At 47.4% G+C, this 20393-nt stretch overlaps 1 protein-coding gene across 1 annotated transcript in view; it reads right to left on the bottom strand.

The window, feature by feature from the left end:
• Nucleotides 1-413: 413 nt before the first annotated feature.
• Nucleotides 414-20393, bottom strand: part of RASAL1 (RAS protein activator like 1 (GAP1 like)) — a 69855-nt gene continuing 49875 nt past the window's right edge. Inside the window, 10 exon segments of the mRNA XM_015425294.1 lie at nucleotides 414-419; nucleotides 965-1068; nucleotides 4807-4871; nucleotides 6569-6689; nucleotides 9638-9773; nucleotides 10554-10691; nucleotides 12297-12472; nucleotides 13776-13920; nucleotides 16537-16674; nucleotides 18549-18741. Of these exon segments, the coding sequence (XP_015280780.1) occupies nucleotides 414-419; nucleotides 965-1068; nucleotides 4807-4871; nucleotides 6569-6689; nucleotides 9638-9773; nucleotides 10554-10691; nucleotides 12297-12472; nucleotides 13776-13920; nucleotides 16537-16674; nucleotides 18549-18741 (1222 nt within the window).

Raw genomic sequence — 20393 nt, 5'->3', positions numbered from 1 at the left:
TATACGGCTGCCACTTGTTTTGTGCCACGAGGCTTTCGCAGAGAGAAGCTGGGAGATGCAGCCACGGAGAAGTCAGACATCATTCTACCCTGTGGCCGGTTGCTGTGGCAAGGCCTACAGCTCACCGGCTCGGTCCTCCAGCCAAAAGCACCCTGTCGTGGTTTCCTGCTCCGCTGCACTCAGGTGCAGGCCCAGGCTATGTGAGAACGGCCCTTTTGTGGCAAGAGTGACTGGCAAACAGGGAGGTGGCACTGTGCCCTTTGGGGAAAAGGTTTCCTTAGGACTGTGGGCTCGTAAAATTAAAACCTGCCATCTAGCCACTCCAGTGTCCCACCCCCAACCCACTCCCTGAATAACAGGATCACTATTTGCACAGTGGTTCTTCTTCCGTCTAATCTGCGCTGCAATGCTTGCTACTCCTAGGGAGGAAGAAGGAAAGCTGTGGGAGGACCCCTTTGACCTTCCAAGCCCACCCGGCCTCCGAGATGCAGGCAGGCATCGCCCACACAAGCCTGCAGAGGCTGAGACCTAACAACTGGTGCTCTTTTTAAAAAAAGAAATCGATTCTCCAGATGCTGGATCCTGTACCCAGTGCCATGTTCTGCACCCCCAGAGAAGCACCAAGCAAACACAGCTCTGGATGCACTGACCTGCCTTGTAAGCAAAGCAAGGGAATCTGCAGGCAAAGAAAACCCACCTTGGGAACCTCTCGGCTTCTTCTGGGACCCAACCAAGCTATGGCCAGATCACAACCAGCAGGGCACAAACTGGTGCAGTCACAAGGGAAGGAGATTTTTGCAGCTTCTCCTTGGGCACCTTCTCTCCCTCTCCAAAGCAAACGTCAGGTGGGCCTGCCAGCCCCTCCTCGATAGACATAGACATGTCAACACATTACAGAGTAAACACAAGTGGGGTCCCAAATGGAGGCGGCCGCTCAGGGGTGGGGGGCTGGGCTGGCTGCTGCTCTCTCTTCCTCTTCTTGGTGCTCAAAGGCATCGTGGGCTCGCTCCAAATCCTGGATGACTTCTAGCAAGCGAGCAGCTGCTGCCATCCGCCGGTCGCTGGTGTCTGGAAGCAGAGAAAAGAAGGGTAAATCCCTGTCGCGGAAGAGGCTAGATAGAAAGGTTGCGACCCCATCTGGGAGGGATGCTGAGACAGAGAGATCTGTCTTTAGGCAAACACTCTGTTAGGTATCCATGTAAAAAATTAAGTTTTGGAAGGCAAATGGTTCATTTGCACTCTGTTAACACTCAGAGGTTAATGTAAAACTGCTAGCGCAGGTCGGCAAAAAGACTGTAGATCAAGCATTTTTCCCCAGCTAGCTTTCAGTGTACCTGGCTAGGAAGATGCCAAGCCTGTCTCTGGACGGATTAAAGTGGCGCTTAAATACAGAACCTGAAACTGTGCCAGTGCGCCTCCACCAAGCTCTGGCCACAGGAAGGAAGTGCAAAGAGGGCAAATAAAGAAACGGCTTAATCATGATGGGTTGGAACGAGTCAGGTGACACTCCTTGATATCCTCTCCCCACACACAATATATTTATTACATGTATCTGTATCCCACCTTTCTTCCATCGCAGGAACACAAAGCTGGAATACGGAGGTTTCCCAAGGATGTCCTCTCATCAATTCACTGACCAAATCTAGACCTACTGAACTTTATCAAGGATGCTGCATCAGCTGGTGACTTTTGGGTCCAAAGCTTCCAATCAGTGAATCAGACCCTGTTTATCAGTCGGAGCAGCCTAGAGACCCAGCTCCTGCTGCTTGTCCCAGTCTTCCTGGTGCCTTTTGGATCTGCTTGCTTTACTTTTCCCCATCTTAACCCTGCCTTGCTCAACTTGACTGCAGTTGGGTCTGACACCCTTCAAGGCTGGCTTTGCAAAGCTTGACTATTTAATCAACAGGGAGTGGCAGCTAATTCCTAAGAGAGTGAAATAGGATGCCTTAATTCTACGTACTGTCTGAGTGGCTGGGGCTCTGCTGGGTCTGAGGTTGCCAGATCCATGTTGGGAAACTCCTGGAGATTTACGGATGGAGCCTGGGGCGGACAGGGGCCTCAGTAGGGTACACTGCCATGGAGCCCATCTTCCAAAGCAACCATTTTCTCCAGGAGAACGTCTCGGACGCCTGGAGACAAGCAGTAATTCCAGGGGATCCCCAGGTCCTACCTGGAGGCTAGCATCCCTATCTGGAAAAAATTTCCTGTCCCTTTAAAATGGGGTGTTATTTACCTCCAGGTCACAAAAAAGACTTTATCAAAGGAACTGGCCATTTTCCTCCAAGACAGTTAGATATATCCTGTCGTTTGCTCCACTTTGGCTTATTGTCCCACCATTTTTGGAAGCATCCCCATAATACCATCCTCTGTTTATCCTCCTCATGTTCCCCTGCTTTACTGAGATCTTGCCCAAACCTGGTTTTGTGCCATCTTTTTGCAATCAAAGCACCTTTGGACGCCATATGGGTAAAACAGTGCATTTTTGCAGATCCCACCCACATCAATGCCACTTCCCCTGTCTCTGGTCCCACAGCTGCCATTTCCCCCACCCACCACCAGAGGGCTCTTGCCATTATAAAGTGGAAACTGCTGGATTGCGATAGCAGTACACCGTTAATGATCTACTGCAACAATCTAAGCGTTCCCAGATCTCATTTTTTAAAAGTAAGCCTCTAGCCCTTTTTGTTGCATAGTTATAAAAGGAAAGGTGCAAGCTGTTGAATATGCAATGGTGACTTCCAGACTGGACTATTGTAACCCTCTCTAGGTGGGGCTGCCCTTGACTCTGCTCCGGAAGTGGCAGCTAGTGCAGAATGCGGCAGCACGGGTGTTGATGGCGACACCTGCGTGGGCTCATATCCACCCAGTGCTGCGTGAACTGTACTGGCTGCCTATTGAATTCCGGATCCGCTTCAAGGTGCTGGTGCTTACCTTTAAAGCCCTATAAGGCCAGGGGCCAGCATACCTTCGAGTCCGCCTCTCCCCATATGAGCCCTGGAGGGCACTGAGGCCCAAAAACCAACATCTCTGGGTGGTCCCTGGCCCCAGGGACGTCCAGTTAGCCTTGACGATTAGCCCCGGCCTGGTGGAACGAGCTCCCCTACAAGATTAGGGCCCTGCGGGATTTATTGCAGTTCTGCAGGGCCTGTAAGATGGAGCTCTTCCACCAGGCATTTGGTTAGGGCAGAAGACGTTCCCCCCCCCCCGCCCCATCAGTGGCCTGGATCTGATTGGACATCTGATTAGACATCTGATTTAATCTAACATCAGATCTCTCTGCTTTTACACAGTATTGTATGATATTATTCTATGCAATTTGTTATTTTAATGTTATTTTAATTGTATTATTTAATTGTTGTACACCACCCTGAGCCCATCCAGGGAGGGTGGTATATAAATCAAATAAATAAAAGTCAGGAGGGGAGAGGGGAGATCAATAAGGCCTTGCCAAATGGACCTGAAATGGAAGGGCTGTGGTGTGCCTCTCCAAACCCAGAAGCCACAGTTTTGCAACCTGCTGGGGTCACAAGGCAGGCAACACGACATGGACTGGCTTCCCGCAGAGGTCCTACAGCAACTGTCAGGTCTCACTGAGCATCGGAGAAGGTCCCTGCCCATTCAGCCGTCAGAGGACTCTCACTCTTCCCTGCTTACAAGTTCAGACTGTTTCCACTTTCCAGCCTTATGAACATTGGTCACCCATCCAGGAGATGGAATCATGTACACTTGGTTAAGGATATACCGAGCGATCATTGCCATGTAACAGCAATTCACATTTCCATGGATCTGGCAAGTTTGGCAAGGAGAGAAATGTCATATTTCCAAATTTAATGTTTTGCAAGGAGCCGTTGGTTGTTTGAGAAGAAGAAAAAACAGAGAATGTGTTTCCAGGATTTCTTACCTAGGTAAGAAGGTACAATTTATTTATCACCTATGAGTCCTCCCGAAAACAACCACCGCCATTGGCTGGCTGCTGTGATGTCACAATACACTCACTGGGTGCATTCAGACGTTGCCTTTCTGCCGGCATAAACTGTTTATGCCGGCAGAAACGCGATCAGACTTACCCTCCATCTTGCATAGCCCTCCGGTGGACGCCCGCTCACACGCTGCGGGTGTCGGCGTTTTTTTTTTTTAAGGACAGTTTGAGCATGCGCATAGGCAGCCATTCAGAGAATGGCGATTTTTGCGCATGCTCAACCCCCCCCCCCTTTACGTTTAAACTTTAAAGGTAAGCACTTACCTTTAAACTTTAAAGCCCAACCTGGCCTCCCTGTAGTCCCGGACTCCTCCGGGAAGTTAAAGTAAGGCTTTTTTTTTTTAACAAATGCTGAGGGCGAAGCTTCGCCTGAGCGCATATCGCTTAATTTAAAAACAAAATGGCGGGGAAAGCCGGAAGCCCCAGGCTTCCAACGGAAGTAGCTGGGGAACGGAGGAGAGCGATCAGACGCCGGGGTGCACCGATTACAACCGTTGCACTCTGTTTACCACCACTTTGTACCTAGTGGCAGAGTAAAACGGTGTAAAGGGATTTACAATGGTTAGGGACGGGAGGCAGATGTTCGCCGTGTGAACGCCTGTAAGTACACCGGTTGGAACCGGCACCCTAACCGTTGTAAATCCCCCATCTGAACGCACCCCCTGAGTGCCAGGAGAGAAGATTCAGCAAGAGAATGTTGTTGAGGAGCAGCTTTTAAGACTATAATATCATATAGCTCTGTGCTGGTTATCAAATGGTGGGATTCCCCAGCCCCCCAATTCTTTTTTGCCTTTGGTCTGTTCTGGCAATGGAGGGGCCGATCCTACCTTCCTGGGCTCCTCTGCCTTGTTCCAGCGGAGTCTCCTTGCTTGCAAATTCCAAGCATTTCTCCCTAGGGAGAGTGACAAGGATAATACACACTAGGGCCGCAAGCTTCAAAAATGGATAGATCACTGCAGTTAACCAGCTAACACTTTAATGGCTGTAACGGTGTCACTCTTTCTTCTCCCAGGAATGACTTTGCTTAAGACAAAGGAACTTGGAATTCACATACACACACAAATAAAAACCCTTTGTGTATCCCCAAACATACATACATACATACATATATTAAAGAAAAAAGCACTTTGAATCAAATCAAACCAAAACAGCAATCTGCTAGCACTCGTTCATTCTTGAACAAATAAATGATTTTGTTGGCCCAGCTAGCTGCATTCAGAACTGTGTCACGAGTCTCGCGACAGACAAACCATTCTAAAAGCATTCGAGAGCACCATTATTCACCAGCCAGAACACGTCAGTTGCCTGATTATCCATTATTGTTTTTACCTGATTGAACTAGTAAAGTCACTTAAACTCAAGAACCAGGTGGATTGTGGGTTGTTTTTTACTGTGTCTGCTACTTTAAACAGAGTGCATTCATACATCTAGAAAGACACATGACTGCCATGGAAAACACCAGCCCCGTGTCTTTACCTCCCCTCAGCTATTCATCTCCACATTGACCCATATACGGTACACATCCCTCTTCAGAAGTATCCTTAGCTTTATGAAAGATAGGAGCCAAGATCAACCCAGATCAGTGTGTCTGAGGTGTTAAAGGCCAAAAGGGGAGTGAATAAAGTAGGAAAGGATTGTGGCTGCGTGGGAGAGCACCTGCTTCACATGCAGAAGAGTCAAAGTTCAGTCCTTGGCATCTCCTGTCACAAATTAGCTCAGGTAGCGGGTGTGGAGAAAGATTTCTCTCTCAAATTAGCTCCCTATGTTCAAAGGTTGTTTGAATTTCTAAGGGTCTAGAACAAGATTCAGGTCCTTACACAGTCTGGAGAAAGGGCTTGGCCCTAGATATATTTTTAAAGATGGGCACATCCAATTGCCTCTCTTCCTCTTCGCAAATTTGAAATACTGCTTTGCTTACGCTGAGCTGGTGGAGAGAAAATTTCTTAAGGAAGGAGGCCCTCTGCTGGAAAGACAGTACAAGCATGCAGCTCTGGGACACCATACATGGACCCCAATTGATTAGTCAAGGCCAGACGTGAATGCAATGCACACTGCAGTCCTGTAGGGGTACAGAAAACCTGCAATATGAGATTTAGGCTACAAATGCCTACTTCCTAAGACTCTATAACACCTCTCTCCCTTTAAAGACTATGTTTCTAGCCCCATACATACATTTCATAAAAGGAAACAGGACATCTGTGGGTGAAATTTGAGGAACTGTATGTTTTCCAGCCCTCTAAGTGTGGGGTTTCTGTGCCCTTCCTTAGCAGAAGCAGAATAAATTATGGGAAACAAGAACAACCATTCTCAGTTGACCTAATTTACTCTCTTGTGTTGCCGAATTTGGTGCAGAATTCTGGGTTTGTCACTGTTGTCTGAGTATGGTGTTATCTATGTGCTTGCTCAGCACCCACAGTCGCAATTTGCTCTGGGCCACTTAACACAAAGAAGCTGTGGTCATTCTCTTTCGAAGCTACACAGCACTGTAACGTAGCTCTCTCCCATCCATCCCAGCTGCAGAGTCTTCGTCTCCCACAAGAGAGACACCACAAACATAGTTGCCAACTATCAGACAGCACATCCACTCACCTGAGTTTGTCTCTGCCCAGCAGAAGTTGCCTGTACACCATCTGGGCCTCGGTATCTGGGTCCAGAGGATCGCTCCAGTCACCGAGGGTCACAGCAGAATGGGTGCGGCTGCAGCCACGAACTGTAACCAAACCACAACCACGGGTGGTCCTGTAAGGTGAGGGAATGGATGGCCACGTAGCGTAGGGTCTGATCTGGACTTGGGCTGGTATTGCAAGAGAAGCCTCAAGAGAAGGGACTTTTATACTGTTATGGGCATTGTGCAGTTGCATACATGTGTCCAAGCGTTAATATTTGCACACTTTTAAAAATAACTATAATTTTTTTCCCAAAGCAAGAGAGGCTTCACCCTGGAGCATAGGCAGGCAGAACTGGTAATCTATGGCAAGTGAGGTCATGATCTATTCACAGAAACAGGAAAAATGTTACATCTGTCCTATTATAACAGAAAGATTAAGGAAGAATGCTTTAATAAAGGGAAAGAAACTGCATTGTACGACTCTGTATACTGCATATTATCCGTCGCTTTATGTATTATACTATTATACAATTTCTTCACTGTTTAATATGCCATTTTAATACTTCAGCTTTGTTCCAGCTCTGTTCCAGATTTTACTCGGTTTTTAACTTCTGCATCTTAATCCTATTGAATACATAATCCAATTGAATACATTGATTTACACTGTGTAATCTGCCTTGAATCTCAGTCAGAAAGGCAGACTCCAAATGAGGCAAATAAATACATAAATATTACAGGTACAGGATTATTTTCTTGCAGACTTGCAGTGCCATCCTAAACAGAGTTATACCCTTCTAAGCCCATTGGCTTCAATGGATTTAGAAGGGTGTAACTTTGCTTAGGATGGCACTGTTAGTCATAAATGTAGCCAATAACCAGTCACCCTCCCCACAAAAGCTACAGATAAATATGAAAGAGAGACACTTGGAGGAAAACTGGCTTCATTTTAGAACGATCAGCCTTCACTGGGATGCCTTTATGCCCCAGTTCCTCTTAATGATATCATCCATACATGCTAGGGTTTAGAGGTCTCCAAGTACTAGGTTTGCCAGGTCCTACATGGCTGCCAGCGGGAGGATTCCCAATCCTTCCTGGAGGTTTTCTTGCATGCACGCCACAATGATGTCACCAAGAAGTAACGTCATCACATTTCTGATGTTGGAGGCAATCAGTGTTCCCTCTAAACTGAGTTAGTGTGAGCTAGCTCACAGTTTTTTGGCCTCCGGCTCACACATTTTTGTCTTAGCTCAGGAAGGATGGCTCCATAGTAAACTAATTTATAGAATTTTTGCTCCCAAGACTTCACTGCTTAGAGGGAGCCTTGTAGACAATGGTCTAGGTTTTGGGCAAAACTCTCTGGGTTTGGGGGCCTCAAAACCATAGGGTTTTGCCCAAAACCTAGAGCGTCACCCCCAACATTAGAAATGTGATGACATCACTCCAGGGTGATGTCACCATGCCAGTGGCACTGGGAGGGGGCTTCTTGGGGTGGGGCTTCCCCTGCCAGCCAGCTGGGCCATGGGAAATTGAGACCCCTGAAATTGGGGGATCTCCTGGCCCCACCGGGGGAATGGCAACCCTACCAAGTACCCTCTTGCTGTAGATTTTGTCTTCCCCTTCATCCTCAAGAAATCCTCTGGGGTGGGACGAGGTCCATTCTCAGTTTGTTTGGCCACATTTCACACGTCCAGTGACCTCAAACAGAGGTGGTCCCAGAGTAACAGACTGTACAAAGATGAGGTGACAGATTATGACCACAAGAGGCACCACTGGGTGAAAAGTTTCATTCTCTTTCTCTTTGATGCATTCAGACATCACACTAAACCATAACTTGTACTAACCATGGTTTAGACCTCAAATCATGGGCTGAGCTTCCAGACGTGCAACAGGAAAAACCATGGCTTAGAGCTGTGTATTTGTTTTGCTTCATTAGTTCAGAAAGTCACCCCAAGACAGATCATGGCTTGGTGCTATGTGAATAAGCTCTCTGTTCATGCATTCCTTCCTTTCATTCATCCTCCTGTCACACATCCAATTTCAATTCATGATTTCTGCTTTTATGAAATACATTATTTGTTTTACATCTGAACAGACAAAAGACTTTTGCGCTTACTCTGAAAACTAGGATTTCAAGCCATGGTTTGTTTGCATCAGCACAGGGCTTGTTCATGTAGCACCGAAGATAGGCGTGACCTCTAAACCATGCCAGAGTGAGGGCCATAACTATGACATGCCAATTTGGACATCAGGTCAAAAGCATAGCTAGCTCCAACCACAGCTTGAAAACCCACTTCAAACCCTGGTTTCTCATTCAAGTTAGCTGATTGATTAAAAACCATGGTTCTGCAATCTGGACAGCATGTCAAACCATGCTTAAGTCTCCTTAACGATTGCTTGGTGAAACATCTGAAATGAGCCTCAATTGCATGACCAACAAAACTTGGATAATTTTTTTTTAATTGTACAAAGGGTCCCGAAGGACAAGGATTTATCTCACATTCAGAGACAAACCCCCCCTGCATTACACAAAGTCCACACACCCCACTTATATGTAATGCTCAGGGGTCGTTTCGTAGAAAAAGAGCTAGGGGAACTCATTAGCATAACTCATTAGCATATGCCACACCCCCTGACATCACCAGAAGTGTGTCATAAGGCCACACCCCCTGACATCACCGGAAGTGTGTCATAAGGCAACACACCCCGCCCCCAACGGTCACGGCCGCCAGCGGCGGCCTTGCAGCTCCACTGCCGAGCCCCATGAGGGGCCCGGCGGTGGACCTGCAAGGCCGGCGGGAGTGCAAGGAAGCCCCGCGAAGGCCCTCCCTGGCCCCAGGCAAGCAGGGGTGGGGAGAGGCAGGGAGGAAGCAACTTACCCTTCCTCTTCTCCTGCCTCCTCCTGGCTGAATGAGGGCCGGAAGCGGGGTGGCCGGAAGCAGGGGGCGGGGCTTCGTCATGTCCCCCCCCGCACCTCACCCGGGAGAACTGCGATCCCCCGCGATCCCCCCCCCGAAATGACCTCTGGTAATGCTGAACCTCAGCAGGGTTACCTGTGCGGTCAGTTTGTAAACAACAGGTCCAGCGATTGCCACGGAAGGCTCCCGGGTGGCAGAAGGGCAGCATGCACTCGTTGGAGATGGTCGCTTTCCGGATGGCTGAGAGCCACTGATTCAACTCATTGATGTTCTGCCAAAGGAAAGGAAAGGATAGGACCCTGGAGAGTTCAAGCGATGGTTCTACTGCCCCTTTCCCTGACCTATTAACCAGATTAGATACATACCCCCAGGATGTTTGGGTCCATGGAATTTCTGCACAACAACGGGGTTCTGGTAAATGGTATTCATCTTCGACGGTACTAAAGTTACATGGGTTTCTCTTTTTTACTTTTAGATACCCAGCTTCCCATACCTGTGCCATCCCCTCAGACTTAGTCCCACACTCGTAACACTACACAACTCTGGCATGAATCTTATTTTATTTATTTATGTTATTGTATTTATACCCCGCCCTCCCCGCGAACGGGCTCAATTAATGTTTGCAATAATAAGGGACAGTTCATGGAATCAGCAGTGGTAAACCTCCTGGATCGTATGATTTCAGATTATGAGTTGCAGGGTTGCATCCCCCCCTCCACAAAAACATCCCCCCAAACCTCCTCACACATTGAAAACTGACACACACTATTCTCCTTGAGCAGTCATATTATCTGTGGGGAGTTGTACCCTAGTTTGTAATCTGATGTGGTATGAGCCAGGATGATTTGTAGCACTTGATAAAGCCAATTGGGTAAACTAGCCTGAGTACAAAATCTGGGTGATAGTAACTTGTTTGGAGGTTTAGTTCAGCTAAAAAGGTTTTGCTTTGATGCTTCTGAATGCCAGAGACCACCTAATTTAGCAACCATTGGCTCTTCCTCCTTTAATGGAACACACATGACCTAGAACTTTCATAATCTAAAGGATTTACCTTACACTGGATGTACATGGTGGAGAGCTGCCCTCCGTTGTCACGAGTTGAAATCTGCATCATGTGCGACTGCTGGAAAGTGTTTTCATCCACACGCTCCACTGCACAGATCCTCTGGACAGGGATGGAGGTACGCACCTGGAAGTGTGAGATAATCCACCTGCCCTCGTCAGTACGGATGGATGCAATTCTCTGTCCTTTAATTACTTCTCCAACGCCATTTGGTAAAGTGAAAGTACTTTCACAAAAGATATGTAAACAAAGGCTGATTTCGCACTAGAGCTGCCTCGATGTTGCGCCACCGTTTGCCCCGATACTATTGGTCAATTTCACACCTGAAGCTGCAGGGCTGCATTTTGACTCGTGGCTTTGCCCGATTTCCCCCACAGTTTCGTAATCCTGTTTTTTGAGGATCACGAAACTGCGGAAGAAATCGGGCGAAGCCACGGGTCAAATGCAGCCCCGCGGCTTCGGGTGTGAAATTGACCAATAGTATCGGGGCAAACGGTGGCGCAACATCGAGGCAGCTCTAATGCGAAATCAGCCAAAGAGACTGGCAGTCTTTGAATGAAGAAGTAAAATATTTCATATTCTAACGTTAAAAAAATAAGTCCTTCAAATAATTAAAAACTGATATAAAGTCAAATGATACTTCCCTATGTATTTGAGAGTTGGCATAATGACTAAGGGGTTGAAGTAACAGCATCTACGGTAAAGAACAAAGATTTGCATAGAATTTTACTTCTCTGGGGCAGTACTACTCTTTGGGCTATTCCTCAAGGATAGGAGATCAGAAGGAGAGATGGGCACAAACTGAGAAAATGCAGTTCAGTTCATAGTTCATGACTGAACCATGAACTAAACCAAGCTGGAATGAAAAGCTCATTTACAAACCAAACTGGTTTGTGTGGTTCCTGGCTCTGCAAATCTCGTCGAAAGGGACCACACTCCCTTTAAACAGGGTTCGCAGAAAGCCCAAAAAACAGCAGCCAGCAGAAAAGAGGGAGAGCGATCCCCGGGGAAGGGACTTCCTGCCCACCTTTCTGCTGGCCATGGCTCACCACAGCCAGCAGAAGGGGGGGGATCCCCCAAGAAGGCAGTGATTTCAATGTCTTGGAACCATTTAAACCCTGCTTTCTGCACCCACAAAAAGCCACGGGGAGCTGAAAGCAGGCTGTGAGCCACTGCAAACTGTGTCAAAATTCATGGTAGTTAATCCTGGTTCTTCAGTTTATGAAGTCTGATTCGTGAACCCCAAACAGGCCAAAATTCATGCCCATCCCTAATCGGAGGCACCCTGGAGTCATGCACACTTTTCAACTTGTCCATGAATTTCCATCCTCCTGTCTTTTCTTAGAGCTAGCTCCCATGGTTCAATGCAAACTAATGCTGATAGTGAATTTGCAAACCCTGTATCAAACTTACCATGGCTAGTGCTAGAATGCTCTATGCCTTAGCGCTAACCAAAAAAGGGGAATGAGTGGGGAATTTCAAAATGGCTTTCTCTTGTTTTTGTACTATATTAATATCATCATTACCAGCCCAACTATGGCTAGAAGTCATGAGCACATCCACCAGATAGTTCTTCCAAATTTGTGTAGAATTTCCCCTATGGACTTTGTCCCATGCTAGTTTATAGCTGTTGCATTCTTTAATGTGCCTTATAGAAAAGAATTCCACTAACAGCCTGCCAAGGTCAGCAGTGATCTCCTTCTATGGAAAGGAAAAGGAAAAGACGCCCACCTGCCAGTCGGGAGATCTGGAGTAAGACAGAGTCTCATTGCTTAGCCAGAAATAGCGTTTCTTGAAGGTGAAACGTGAGACCAAGTGGAGGCCCTCAGCCTTGCGTTTCTGCAGGTAGCCCTCCTTGATGGTGGCAGAAGGGTGGAAGGGCGTCCACGACTGGTTCTCGCTCGCTTCTAGACAAAAAGGGGGCATCATTTATTTATTTATTTTATTAGATTTATATACCGCCCGCCCCAATGGCGTCCAGCACCTCCCTCTCTTTTTGTGCTCAAAGAGGTACAAGTACAGTGAGACCTTGGCATAGATTTAATTATTTATTCCAAAACACAGAATCTGGACTGCCTGTATACAGAAGGAGGGAGAGGGTTACAATCCCGTCCATGCCTGTTGGCCATGAGTTCGTTTTTTGTTACGTTAGCACAGCTAAACACACAAACACAAACAGATGCACAGTGACATGATGCCATCTATTAGGGGCATCCAGGGCATTTTGGCCTGTTGGCCATGAGTTCGTTTTTTGTTATGTTAGCAGCACAGCTAAACACACAGACATAAACAGATGCACAGTGACATGATGTCATCTATTAGGGGCATCCAGGGCCGGCCCAGATATTTTTGGCACCCTAGATGAATGTTTTCACCCTTCCCCTATGCTATGGGGGAGGCATGGCCTGCCCCCCCATTGGAAAGCCGTCCACAGTCACACCACCCTCACTGGGGCTGGGGCTCACTGCAGTGTCACACTTCCAAATGGGGGGTCGTTTGAGAGGCAACAGCAGCCCTGGAAAAGGGCTTGCCCCCTTGTCTGTACACAGCCCCATTCCCCCCCAGTGGAGAGGGAAGAGATGGAGGACCCACCCTTGCCGCCCTAACAGATGGAGGGAAGAAAGGAGCAGGCTTGTCACAGTGCATGCATTGGAACCAGAGATGCCCCCCAGGGTCACAGCAGACGGCAATGCAACAGGTGAGCTGGGCAGCAACAGGGCTGCATCTAGGTGCACTTAACTGGATGAGCTGGCCCGGCAGGATTTCACTCCAAAAGAGGTACTCTTTCCACTGACAGCCAAACCAAATGGTGCTGTTTCTTTGTGGGGCAGGGAAGGGGCTTGGGCCCGGCGGGGGGGGGGGTAACTGTGGCCAATCTAAGTGATGTTCACTTGCCAGAGGGCTGGTGGTCAGCAGCTGGCACCTGGCAGGGGATTGGCAGGGACTTAGAGGGGTGCACCATCACATAGGTGGTATAACATCATTTCTGGGGTTCCACAGAGTATCCGCTGAATCCTAGAGTGGTGGGATATCATTTCCAGGGTGAACCTGGAAGTGACATCATGCCACTATCAGAACAACAGTCATTTTATTCTTATTCTTTTCCCGCTGGCCTACTGCGTGGTGGTGGGAGTTCATGGGCAGCTGCCAATGGGAGATCTCACTCTATAGCAGGAGACCTGGCAACCCTGGGCCCCAAAGGAAGCTCACCATTTTCAGAGTCCACGTCAATGAGCCTGTCTAGGAAGTCTTTGACCCGCCCAATGCTGGAAAGGATAAAGGGGTGTAGAGGCTCCATCCACTGCTCCTTGCCATGACCCAGCTGTAGACCCAAGTTGCCGATGCTTTGCACTGCCTAACGGGGAAGAGAGGCAGGGAAAGAAGGGATTGTAAGGGAAGGGAGAGGCCAGTTGATAAAAGCCCAGCAGTAAGTTTGGTTTCAGACCCTCCTCTGCTCAGTTCTGGGCCCAAGATGCAAAGCCCCCAGTATGGGGCTCTGGGACTCCTGTTTGTTCAGGAGACCGCCTGCCCCACATTGGCTGCTCCCACTCAGCTGGTCAGTGGGAGAAAAGGGGAAGAGGAGGAGGAGGAGGAGATTGGATTTATACCCCACCCTTCACTTGGAGTCTCAGAGTGGCTTACAAAGTCCTTTCCCTTCCCCTCCCCACCACAGGCACCCTGTGAGGTGGGTGGGGCTGAGAGAACTCTGACACAAACTGCTCTCTTTCAAGGACAGCTGTGCCAGAGCTTGTGACTGACCCAAGGTCACATCAGCAGGTGCAAGTGGAGGAGTGGGGAATCAAACCCGGTTCTCCCAGATTAGAGTCCATACACTTAACCACTACACCAAACTGGAAATGGGGTCAATCACCAGGCCCAGAAACATGATGACATCACTTTCAGTCCTACTGGAAGTGATGACATCATTGCATCCAACAAGGTCAGTACGTCTTCCACTGGCTGCCAGTTTCAAATGTGGCAGGAGTGAGCTATTTTCTGATGGGGGGCTGCTCCTAAATCCTCCCCATAAACCAACCTTCACTGACATGCTAGTGGGGTTACCAACCTCTAGGTGAGTCCTGAAGTTATCCTAGAACGTCAAGTGATCTCCAGAATACAGAGATCAGTTCCCCTGGAGGAAACGGCAGCTTTGAAGGAGGGATTCTGTGTCATCACAATCCTCCCTCCCTTCCCCAAACCCTGCCCTCCCCAGGAACAGCCTCCAAATCACCAGAAATTTCCTAAGTTGGAGTCAGCAACTCTACATGCTGTGGAAGAGAAAAACAGAGTCCTCTGTGCCTCTGTGGGGATCTAGCAAAGGGGCTTTATGGAAATATCAGCAGTCAGTGCGGGAGACAGAGGACATCCTGTCTCCACCCAAGAGGGAGCATCTGGCAAATTCCTGGCCTCTACCCAGGCAATTTCCCCTCAGGCTTTCTTGTGGATTAAATAGTGTGGGCTGAGCACTATTTCCTAGAAGAAAGCTCTCAGGGCAGGGATCCAATGTTTAAAAGTTTATTCTAGGCACACATGGAGATACACAACAACAACAAAAGAGGAAATGGAAATAAAGAACTCAGGCAACAAAGTTTTTAAAATATACTTCAGACCTATTCAAAAATTATAAACATTTCTGGTCTTCAAAGCCTTCATTCTTGTCAGGTGAGACAGTCACTCAAGGTTTTATGATGAAGGATGACCATGGCCCTTTCATGCTACCTCTTATTTTAAGGGGTTCTGTATGAAGACGGGGGAGAGTTCTTTGATTAATCAGAAGGGGGGAGTTGGATAAACGATTAGAGACTGTGGTCTATCCTGCTATGTATAACTTATTGTAAATAAGTTCCTATTATGTAATTTCTGGACCACTTAATATGTCACATTAATATTTACGCTATGCTTCAGTTCTCTCTGGTGAGTCTAGATTTCTGAAATCCTAATGCACTGGTTATTGAACGTCCCATTTTGTTGACTGTATGGACTCACGATGTGTAATCCTGCCCTGAATCCCTGTGAGAAAGGTGGACTATAAATAATGTGAACAAAATAAATAAATAAAAATGTTCTCTCCAAAAATGTCAGCACCAAGGAACTCTCTCCCCAGGACCATGTGTGCTTTGCACTCAGCCCTTCTGTGTCCATGTGCTGAGCCAGGAGCGGGTTGCGGAAGTTAAGAGTGGACTGCAAAGGTGTCCTGGGACACGCGCACCAGAACGGTCAAAAGGGGGTGAGGAATTCTTCTGTCCAAGTTTTACTGGGACCTACCATTTTTTCTCCTCGCCAAATCCTTGATGCTTACATTACTTGCCCCAGCTAATGAAATAGAGTTTTGGTCTACTAAGTCCCTCAGAAAACTGGCCTTTCTTATAGAAGAGAGAGATTGGATTTCTAAGCCACCCTTCACTACCTGAAGGAGTCTCAGAGTGGCTTACAATCTCCTTTCCCTTCCCCTCCCCACAGCAGACACCCTGCGAGGTAGGTGGGGCTGAGAGAGCTCTTTTGAGAACTCCTTGTGAGAGAACAGCTCTGAAAGGACTTGTAACTGACCCCAGATCCATGTGGAGGAGTGGGGAATCAAACCCAGTTCTCCCAGATTAAAGTCTGTGCTCCTAACCACTACACCAAACTGGCTGTCATCCAAATAGCTAAACAGAGAGGGGATTGTTCTGCTGTTATAGTTGTAAGCTCATCTCCTCAGCGACAGATTAGGGCCCACCCATGGACCTTCATGGGAAAACAGGGGCTTGGCAAATGCCTATGGATACTGATCCCATACATCAAACTTGGTTTAGATGGACTGTGCAAATACATAATGAAGACATTTCAATGTTGTATATCTTATTTCTCCACTAGGGGTTGCCTTTATGTTACCACAGATCTCGGACTTCACGGTGAGAGTTCGCCTCAGTCCTGTTGCATTCATATGGAGCCATGTTTCTTCCCCAATCATGTGCCCATGCGCTGGTGATACCTTTGCCAAAAGCAAGAGGGTGCGGCTGGTCTGAGGGTCCGCATGCTGATCCCGGAGGTTGAACAGCTTTGGGGTCAGAATGGCAGGAGCAAAGAATCGGAGGAAGAGGAACCCACTGATGGCGATGTATTTGGTATCCTTGAGGAGGAAAAAAAACCAGATAGACTAAAACCCCAAACATTGTTCAAAAGGAAGTTAAGTTTCATATATATATGAAAGTAATTTTTGTTGAAGTGAGACTGCAAACATGTTTTGACATGATAGCCTTCAGGGCTCTTTTTGTAGCAGGAACTCCTTTGCATAGTAGGCGACACACCCCTAATGTAGCCAATCCTCCAAGAGCTTACAGTAGCCCCTGTAAGAAGAGCTCTGTAAGCTCTTGGAGGATTGGCTACATTAGGGGTGTGTCGCCTAATATGCAAAAGAGTTCCTGCTACAAAAAGAGCCTTGTATCATTTCTGTTTGCTAAAGAGAACCTTAGCCTGACCTGGATGACCGAGCCTAGCTTGATCTCATCAGATCTCAGAAGCTAAGCAAGGTTGGCCTGGTCAGTATTTGGAAGGGAGACCACCAAGGACATCCAGGGTTGCTGTGCAGAGGAAGGCAGTGGCAAACCGTCTCTGAATGTCTCTTGCCTTGAAAACCCCATGAAGGGTTGCCATAAAATGGCTGCAACTTGACAAAAAAAAAAAGTGGGGAGAAGCCTGTTTTTTAAAACCAGAAATCATTAGGTTTAAAAGTCTTCAGATCAGAAGCTATGTGCTCTAACGTATAAAATGCTAGAAAGTGCATGAATTCTATTTTCCCCCACTCTAAATATTATGCACACAGGGCCCAGTTTGGATTGAAGCGAGGGGAGGGGATGTTAATGCTCCCCTACCCAGTGCTGTTTTCCTGATCGGAAACACTGGGGGGGGGGAGAGGTGCTGTTTCCTCTCATACGGAAACATGTGCATGAGTACCCATATGATTGCCCAACAGGACAAACGGCAACCCCCCTGGAGCCATTTCAGATAGAGAAACTGGGGCAGGACCTCCTGCAGTGGCCCTGATCCGCTTCATGTTCTTGATTTTTAGAGCAAGAAAAAAACAAACACTGGGAGGCAGTTTGTCGAACTCCCTGGGTCTTGTCTGTTGGAGCTACAAGTCTTCAAATCAGAAATTAGTTGCTCTCAAGTATTCATCTGCCTTCCTGATGTCTCCCTAAACATCATGTCATCTTTCAGGCTTAGTGAATCTTCCATATAAATCCACATGGTCAATACATGGGCTTGGACCCCAGAAGGATTTTTTGGCCCTGAAAAGAGCCGGGGGGGGGGGGGGGCTGAGATGCCAATGTTGGATCAGGCCAAAGGCCCATCCAGTCCAACACTCTGTATCACACAGTGGCCAGAAATACCAGTGCCATCAGGAGGTCCACCAGTGGGGCCAGGACATTAGAAGCCCTCCCACTGGGAGTTACCTCTACTTTTTTGTGCCATTCATCTGAACATAAATGCCCCATAGATTTCTTTCAGCTGTGTCAGGTATCTCTCGTTTCTCTATTAATGTTATGGTATAGTGAGATGCCTACTACCAATGAAAAACAAACAGTAACCATACCACAAAGTTTGCCAGTGGAGGAAAGGAAATGGCAAGTGTGACAGCAAATAGTGCTGGATGTGGGCAGGGGGGAGTGGAAATCCTCACCTCCCTGTCCACAGGACAACCAAGCCTACTTTGGGGATGATCTTCCAGGAAAGGTCATACCAGAGCAGGTTTGGGAAACCACACAGAGGAGACAGGGAAAATTCAGAAGGTGAGTAAAGGCACAATGACAATTTACAGCAAAAAACCCAAAAACCCCATCCACTGCAGGTTTGGGGGATGGGGTGGGGGAGAACATAAAGGAAGACCTCCAAGTGGGAGCAACCTTGGCCCCATGCTCAAGCATAACAAGCGTTGGAGACGGGGAATTGTGTCAAGCCCCATTATTCAGCTGGTGAACCACTAGTAGCTCAAAACTGTCCTACCTGGTTCTCTGCCTCTGGGAAGCAGTCCTCAACGAACCCGTGCAGCTTCTTGAAAGCCACCCTCATGGTGTGGGGACACTTCCCCAGTGAGCCCACAATGGACTCAATGATGTCCCGCAGGTACCCCTTTAGCACCTCCAAGCTGCTGTCTCGTATCTGGGCCTCAGACAAGGAACCCTTGAAGGAGATCCGCCTGAGACAAACATGGGGAGGAGAGATGCACATGCATTACAGCCAAACCTACATATGCATCTTGGTTCCACCAATCAACCCTCATGCCTCTACAAGGTGGCTGTTGTGGTTTCACAGCAAGGGAAGGAAGGCACACAGAACGTACTTGGGTTATGGTTTGTTCATGCACACATCGTTCCCCATCAGCCCTCTCGTAGATTGTTACATTTTTCCATTAGACTTCAAAGAGCTTAGAGGGGTATACTTGGGATAAGGATACAGCGAGGGTGTGCAGAAAGGAGGGAATGGCTTAGTAAGCATTTTGTAACAGCATAGAAAATCTTTAAGGACCCTGCTAAGGGACTCTTGGATGCGACAAATCTTCTCCAAAGGTTTATACACTGAATGTGTCCTATGTGAATCAGGAATGAGGAGGAACGTTTTCCAGTGGTCAAACCCTTTAACTCAACGTTGGAAGTCCTAGCACCATGTCACGTTTGATGCAGTGCCATGCTCTTCTTGACAGCATCCTGGAGATGTCGTTGCTTAGCAACCTGCACAAAGAGCATCTCTCCCAGGAAGGGCTGCTATCTTTGGAGCAGCTGAAATCTTTGAAGTGGGCTGAATACATGTCTTCTGTGCTGATGTTCTATTACATCTACTGGCAGAACTCCTGTCAGAAGACAAGATTGAGGCCAGCATCCCTCACATAAATCAAAGCTTATGCGTGCACACATGCGGAATCCCGTCCATGCTTGTAACATAGCAGTGTTCTTCCCAACTTTTAAAACTTGTTTCTCTTGTGAAGTCAACTCTCTTTCTCTCCCTCTTCTCTATGGATTGCTTTTCTTATCCCAAACTGTTACACTCCTTCCCAAAGACATGTAGAGCCTATGTATACTAGGAATATGTACACAGTAAAATGTTCATGGTTCCTCTCAAAGAATCTTGGGAACTGTAGTGTGAAACAGGAGTGCATCTCCATATGAGTCACTGCTCTCATCGGCACCCCACTGTCTTGCTTCTATCCCAAAGGTTTTCACTTGGCAGTGGGCAATTCTGTGAGTGAACATTCAGTCAACTGAAATGCCACAGAATATCTTAGATGCCTCTGTGTAAGTCACTGCTCTGGGCTTGCCTCCTTGCACTGACTCATGGAGAGAGAGACAGGGGCTATTCTCTCACGATTTCTCTTCATAGCACAATGTATACCCATACTAAAAAATACTAAATTCCTTGAAGACATAGATCGCTGCACTAGAAAATTTAACTGGCATGCAAAAAAACACACGAATCAATAGAAAACTTCTTATAGATAAAAAAGAAAGAGGTGGACTAGCTCTACCTGACTGGGGATTATACTACCAAGCTGCAGCGATGGGCTGGATAAGAGACTGGATAACTCTGGAAGATGAAAGACTCCCACAGTTAGAAGGGCATGACCTACCCATGGGCTGGCATGCACACATATGGTATAACTTAGATAAACCACAACAAAACTTCCAAAATCACATAATAAGAGGCCCCTTAATAAAAATTTGGGGAAAAATTAAAAACAGATTTTACAATAAAATTCCAAAATGGATTTCCCCACTAGAGGCTTTTATAATGCCAGCATTATTAGACAATAGTAAAAAAGTGACATATGAAATGCTAACAGAAAAAAATGAACTG

Source organism: Gekko japonicus, unplaced genomic scaffold (assembly GCF_001447785.1).
Source record: "Gekko japonicus isolate JY-2015 unplaced genomic scaffold, Gekko_japonicus_V1.1 scaffold135, whole genome shotgun sequence".
NCBI lineage: Eukaryota > Metazoa > Chordata > Lepidosauria > Squamata > Gekkonidae > Gekko > Gekko japonicus.
The sequence above is the reverse complement of the archived record's forward strand: the minus strand, read 5'-3'. Positions and strand labels throughout refer to the sequence as shown.